Source organism: Nicotiana tabacum, chromosome 18, assembly GCF_000715075.1.
Source record: "Nicotiana tabacum cultivar K326 chromosome 18, ASM71507v2, whole genome shotgun sequence".
Taxonomy (NCBI): domain Eukaryota; kingdom Viridiplantae; phylum Streptophyta; class Magnoliopsida; order Solanales; family Solanaceae; genus Nicotiana; species Nicotiana tabacum.
Window position 1 is genome coordinate 68747308 of NC_134097.1, and position 7613 is coordinate 68754920.

The window sequence follows — 7613 nt, forward strand, 5'->3', positions numbered from 1 at the left end:
CATAAAGAGCCTCCTTTAATTATATCCTAACTGTTAGCTCTTTCTCGATTATCCCTGATAGCTAGGGGTGTCAATGGATATTTGAAAATCGACTAAACCGGCCGAACCGTACCGTACCGAACCGATTTTTAGATTTCTTTTAATAAAACCGTGGGTTTTTATATAAATCTATAACCGTACCGATAATTAGGGTAGGTTTTTTATTTTATGAAAATAAACCGAAAAAATACCGAACCGTACCGAATAAATTTACAATGTGAAAAATATATTTATATATTAAGTTTAAAAGTAATAAAGCATTAAACTTTTTCTGGGGCCTTTTCATTATGAAATAGTTAGAAGCCAACAAGTAATTAAACTCAAAATTCTAATTCCCAAACCTATTATGCTGCTCCTATTGAAATTAAATTATTTCCAGCATATTCACTATCAAGACACAAGGTATTATAGAGATTATGAGTAATAAATTATAATGTATTCAATATGTTTCCTTTCGTATAATTTAGATTTATCTTTTTGAATATTTAATCTTCTATAGACTTTATTCTTGAATCCTAGCTCAATTAATATCTTTCCACTCGTATGATTTATATTTTCTTTGTATTTGCTTAGTTTCTTTTACGTTGATGTAGAATAGTTGATGGATCTATACTATAGCCATCTTTTATATTTTCTAATTCATCGCCTTTACTAAACTGTAAAAATATCTAGAGAGTTTTGCTAAGTCCTATAAAAGTACGTATATTATTGCATTCTACTTTTACTAGTGATTTTTACATGACATTTTAAAAAATTACCGAATATTTACCGAACCGTACCGATACCGAAGAGAAACCGACGTGATTGGGACGGTTTCGAAAAGTCTAATTTTGGTTATACATAATAGAATAACCGAAAAATTGATATGGTACAAATTTATAAAATAACCGGCCGAATCGAACCATTAACACCCCTACCGATAGCTCGAGACCGAGCCCAGGCATCGACCTCGAGGCTTCTCATCGGTCAGTCCGAGGCCCGGACAGTAAGCCCCTCAGTTTGATCATAACTTTATTTTAGTTCGTATTTCGCCGTTAAGTTTCACATATCTAGCATCAACTGCTCTAACAACTAGCATAAAAATAAATCACGTATTTTTAGAGTTCCATCAACAAATTTAATTATTATTACCATTTTCACGGTAAACAAGTTAAAATATACATGTAAGATTATAAGAGAAAGTTACAGAAACTATTTAAATTTAAAAATTTAGGATTGCATGGTTTGTGAGTTGAAAGCAATTTAATTAGAGTTTCTAGTTATTATATGAGATCTTACTTATGTTTGTATTATTTTCAAGATGATAAAGTATACGTATTAATTGCTTGTTCTTGTTCTTCCTTGTATTTACTTATAACCCACGAGCTGGATGATACCTTTATTACTTAAAATGAGAAAAAGTGATTCCGATGCCGGGACTTGAACGCGGGTCTCTCAGGTAAGAACCGAGTATCCTAACAACCTAGACTATAAAGGAAGACTTGCTACGTAAGAGGTTCGAATATTTACAAATCCATACACTATCCCAAATCGATAGACCTAACAAGGAACGGAGCAATTAAAACTAAACGCTAATTCCATATTACTTTTGTTAGGAATGCTTAAGTCCTGATTAAGATTTTAGCAAGTTTCAAATTATCCACCCTGAGAGAAAATAACACATTTATAAGTTTTCTTAGATATACAAAAATATACAGTTTTATAATTATTATTTTGAAAACGGTTATACAATATCATTTTTCCGAATAAAGTCAGCTGGACCATATTCTTATGTGTCAAGCAATCAGGTTGATTTCATATGAAAAAGAAGCTCTTCGTTTTCATTTCTTTATTTGCTTGCTTGATTTGCCAACTTATTTGGTTGAGATTTGCAGTATATCCTCTTTATACAATGTAATAGCAACCTGTCTATGTAACTATCTATGTGGTGCCACTTGGAACCTTCAATTCTTGGATTCGTCTTTATTTGTATTTTATTTTTTTTACTTGTTGGATACGTGTTTAAAGATACAAACAAATTTCAACAACAATAATAACAAATTCAGTATAATCCCACAAGTAGGGCATAAAAAAAATGATATTGCATAGCCGCTCTCAAAATAATAGCCAGAAATATATATATATTTTGTATACATATGCATTTTGTATGTTGTATACAAAAATTATACAAATTTTATATACTTTTTCGGCTACCAAATATAAATAATTTCTGGCGCGGATTAAAAATGATAATATCCAAAAAAACCTCAATCCTTTTGAATGGAATCGATAATCCCTTGAGCAACTTTTTCCAGTGAAAAGTTTATATATATATATATATATATATAGCCAGATCTGTGTGGCAATACTTCTTCTTTCTTCTAACTCTCATGTTGAAATGTAAATCATAATTTTATTCTTGGCAAAAAGTTCTCCTGACCACTTAAACTTGTACCCAATTATCATTCCGGTAAACAAACTTACAACTTTCTCATTTAAATACTCAAAGTTGAGAGAATAAGTATTATTAAATACCTATGACTGTTGACCATGCTTGTGTGGCAATACCGTGTGTGATGTGGCAATAGTGCGTGTCAATCACCCGAATTAGATGTGTGAATTCAGTTTATTGGAATAAAAAATATTTAAAAAAGGCAGAAACTAAAAATGAAAGGAAAAACCCAAATGCCTCCAGGTACCCCCCCCCCCACCCTCCAATCTTCTTCGTTACCCCTCTCATCACAGTCCTTTTATCTCTTCCTTTTTCTTTTATTTTTTTGTTAACACTTCCCCTTTCGTTCCAATTTTTTTCTGTCTTGACACAAAAGAAAACTTTTTTCTTCTTCCTCTGTATGTTCCGTCGTTCATAATTCTAAAGCAAAAAAAAATCCGAACTTAAAATTGAATCAGTAAAATCCATAGTATTTCACAGCAAAGGAATCAAAACATAGAAAATGACCAGCATAGGAACAAGTTGTAACTTATCGGTGACGATATTCTCGCCAGACGGCAAAGTATTTCAGATCGAATATGCTGGCAAAGCCGTCGATAACAGGGGAAATGAGTTACTCAGTGGTGCTTAAAGGTTCTATAGTTGAGTCACACTTTGACCATTGAAAATGTTGGCTTGGGGGTTTGGGCAGACTCCATTTGAGCAAAACGATTGAAAATGTAGAGTTCTTTGAGAGAGACGACTGAAAAGGGGTGTTTTAGGGTCTTTAGGTCAAAAATGACACGTGACAGGTTTTAATTCGTTTATTGCTGACTGGGTAGCCACATTTGTGAAATCGTAATGCACGCGCTCTGATTCAACGGTGGGAGATATTTATTAGTTCACTTATGCTCAAGTTGAAGTGTTCATATGAGAATTTTGAAAGTTTATTTACCGGCATGACAATAGGGTGCAAGTTTAAGTGGCCAGGAGGCCTTTTTACCTTATTCTTAGATGAAAAGTTAAGTCATTACATTAGATGGAACTCAAAAACTCTCCTCCTTTTGACAGTCAAAGCAGTTGGGAATCTAAGAGCAAGAGGAAGGCGCAATCCTCTAAGTGGGTTGATCAAACCTTCGCATACGGAAGAAATTCAAAAATAGCAAGATTTACAACTGGTCGTTCAAAAATAGCCCAATTTCAAAAATAATCGAAATTTAACCACTTTTCATGTAAAGATAAATTTGAGCGAAAACACTGTTCAAAACCCAGAAAATACGCAAGTATATTATGTTGGAGTTCCAGCATAAGTATGCTTGAACTCCAGCATATTATACTGGAGTTCCAGGATAAGTATGCTGGAACTCCAGCATAAGTACATTAGAACTCCAGCATAATATACTGGAGTTCCAACAAGTATAATTGTCCAGTATAATATACTTGAGTTTGGAGCACCGGTGCTCTAGTCTCCAGTATATTATACTGGAGTCAGCAAAGTATATCGGTCCAGCATAATATGCTGGAGTTCATGCACAGGTGCACCGAACTCTAGTATATTATGCTGGACCGGTCTCTGTTGCAGCAAAATAGTGGCTATTTTTCATTGACTTCGTAAACGCTGACTATTTTTGAATGACCAGTCCGAAAACTGGCTATACCGTGCTATTATTACTTCGCATACAAGTATTGCCAAGTCCAACTCTGCTCCATATAAAAACCAAAACGGCAAACAGAGATATGCTATCAACAGTGTGGTCTTTGGTGTCCCCTGCTACTGAATCATCAATTGTTACATGACGCAGAGAACTTAGGCAGTAGATGTCAAAGGGAGTAACATTAACTTTATAATTGAACATCTTACGCATGATACAACTGATGAACCTCAAAATGGAGTTAGGAAATGATAAAGGCACCAGCAAAGAACCACGAGACTCTACAAAGATATCACAACTAGAAAGGGTTATGTACAAGCCCAACACACAAGTTCCTTGAGTAAAATAATTCACACAGATCATTACATTCTAATAGCTAAGCAGCAGTAGGTGAGGAACCTTTAGAATGCAAACCAAACCACAAGCACTTATCTTTCAATGCCTCAGCTTCATTTGCGTACTCTTTAAATTTGTACGCTTCCTGCTTATAGGTTGGAGGTACTTTTCCTTCACTGTAACATTGACCACACAAGCTAAAATGCGATTTCATCTCTTTAAAGCGAGGCCCAATGATAGGATAGCGGCAAGTTGCACAAACATGGTTACCATGACGGTTCCTATCCCCGATTTCAAGCTTAAACAAAGTAGACATAATGCCAAAACCCCAATCAGGATCATCGAACATCGCAAAGAATTCTGCTAAAGACACCAATGATGTGTCCATATCCCCATGAATTTCTAGCATTTCACTCGCTCCATGTGAAGGAATATAAATAGCTCTTAAAAGCTTGATATACCTCTGAGCATCGGTTTTCCTTATCTGGTTGCTGCCCTCATTCACGGGTCGCCACAAAAGAGCCTCATATGCAAAGCGTTTCCGTTTGTCTGGTGGTCCTCCACAGATAGGGGCAATAACAGCAAAAAACATTCCAACATCCACCCTACTCGATTCTGACTCGTCTAAAACAGAGAGGATTTTCTGGTTAATGGCTTTAACAGCTCCTACGAAAGTTTCTGGCTTCAAGAAACTAAGCAATCTGCACAGAATCTCCTCCAGTGAAGCCTTACGTATAGACCTTTCAGGCACACCACCTCCAGAATAAGAAAGTGGTACATCATTTTCACTAATTTCCTTCTTTATTTGATCAACATCACAATGGTTAAATCGAGTAATCCTCTGAAAACCTCGAATATCTAGTGCAGTGGCCAAATCTGATCTTAATGTCGTCTTCTCACACAGTCTCTTAAACTTTGTGGGTTCCACAGTGATGAAGGCTTCCTCCCCATTGCCACCCCCATTCCCCGTCAACCTCTTTTTCTGAAGCTGTTTCAAATGCACTGTTGCATCATGCAATTCCACCCTGTTTGTCATCTTTAGAGCTTCTTTCAAAGCTTTCTTAGCTTCCTCATTTTCACCAGCCCCCAATAAAGCCACAGCCTTATTGAGCTGTGCTCTCCAGTGGTTCGGCCAAACACTTAGCACCCTAGTGTACATCTCTGAAGCTCGCTGATATCTACCCATATCCATATAAAGTCCACCCAAGTTGTACAAAGCATCAACATGACCAGGTTTCAAATCAACTGCTCTTTGAAACTCCTTAATAGCATTATCATCATCATCCATTGCATGTAATGCAGATGCAAGATCACAATGTGCATCAGCATAATCACTCTTAATGTAAATGGCCTCTTCTAATGCCTTAACGGCCGCCTTATAGTCACCCACACCAAAAAGAGCACTACCCAGAAGTTTCATAGCCCTGAAATGAGTTGGGCACAAAATGGCAGCCTCTCTGTAATGCTCACAAGCACTAATAACCATACCTTCGCCTTCAAGAGCAATTCCCAAGTTCACATGAATCTGTGGAAGTAGATAAGCCCACTGATTCCCACCAGTTTCCGCAGCTTCCAGCGCCAGCAAGAACTCCTCTTTGGCCTCAGGATATCTCCCGAGCACATATAAACTATTACCAACCCTGAAATGAGGCCTTACATCAGCAGGCTGCAATTCACAAGCTCTCTTAAAGCTTACCAATGCCTCCTTAAAGAACTGGTGATCGTACAAAACTCTACCAATTGCCATATGACCATCAAAAGCTTCCTCCCTAGACCTCGACCCATCTGCCCTTGACCTCAAAACTCCCAATTCCTTCACAAACACTGCATAGTCATGCCCCATCTCCTCCCACAACACCCTTTTATCTGATAGCTCCGTGGAAGGTGGTCCCAATTCGCGTGACCAACCGGCATCCGAGTACACATCAGAATTATCATTTTTCAGCTTCTCTTCTTTTGATTGTTTGGATTTAAGCCTCTTGATCAGTATTTCAATGTCATCAACAAGTTTCCAAGTATCATCAAACACAATGCCATGATTCGGAGAAGCTGCCCACGCAGCTGTCCGTAGTTTCTTATGCGGTTCCATCGCTCTCTCATCGACAATGGACGAGGTGGAGGCCTCTTCCGTAGCCATAGACACCCCATTGTCGTTATCTGGCTTGATGAGATCAAGCCCGAGGGCTTCAAAGTCGCGATCAACATCACCAGCTCCATCATCGTAGGTACGCAATAGGCCATCATATGTAAGGCCCTTCTCGCCATCGATGAACTCTCCGTAAGTTCGGAAAACCTCGTCGAGAATGGCACTGATCTGCTCATCGCTGAATTTGACCCTAGGGTTTACAGCAACCACCAGAGCTGCCATTTCCACGCGGTTAAGACCCCCATCGCCATTTGTATCAAAATTCTGGAAGATTCTTTTCACCTTCTCCGATCTGCTCCCCCTAGTCGCCATTTCCTCTTTTCAGTCCAAAATTAGGGTTCTTTTAACAAAAAATTCGCAATGCATATTCTAGGGTTTCTAAATAATTTGTGATCTTGGATAACAAGAAATTGTTACATTCGAGGTAGAGAATCTGTAATTGGGTGGTTTTACCAAAATAGGGTTCCAGAAAAATAAAATTGAGCAACAAATAGTAAGGTTCTTAAAGAACTGGGAAAACTTGAACACCCTCAATTAAATTAACAAAAACCTACTAGAAAGGAGGTGTTTTACAGTGGAAGCAAATAGAAATATAGGGACTATGGATTCTGAAGAATTGGATTAAAATGAAGTGGAAGCATATAAAACAAGATTATCAACAAAAATAATTCAAAGAGTTGGAATCTATCTATGTTATATTAAAAGGAGAATATCAAAAAGAGAGTAGTGAAACATGCGGTTAAGCCAAATGGCTATTGTGAAAATATCACTCGGCACTTTTAAGACATAATCTAATTAGATATAATATAGATATTTAATGGATTTCCTTTTTTGCTTACAAAAAAGACCAACAACTTGGCATTTGGTAATAAAGAATTTGGAAAGGGAATAATCAAAATTGATAATCTGTAATGGAATTAATAATAGTGAATTTACCTATTATTTTTAATATGGTAGCACCTAGCACTTGGTAATAAATAACAATGTGGAAAGAGAATAATCAAAATTGACAATTTTGTAGTGGAATTGA

The 7613-nt window shown here is 36.9% G+C and overlaps 1 protein-coding gene across 1 annotated transcript; it reads right to left on the reverse strand.

The window, feature by feature from the left end:
- Positions 1-4268: 4268 nt before the first annotated feature.
- LOC107795014 (putative TPR repeat-containing protein At1g05150) lies at positions 4269-7242 on the reverse strand. The gene has a single exon (XM_016617573.2). It carries the CDS (start codon positions 6893-6895, stop codon positions 4478-4480), a length of 2418 nt encoding a protein of 805 aa, XP_016473059.2. The 5' UTR covers positions 6896-7242; the 3' UTR covers positions 4269-4477.
- Between the last annotated feature and the right edge of the window lie 371 nt (positions 7243-7613).

Coding starts and splice junctions, on each gene's coding strand:
- LOC107795014 (XM_016617573.2), bottom strand. CDS start 6,895: ATGGCGACTAGGGGGAGCAGATCGGAGAAGGTGAAAAGAATCTTCCAG.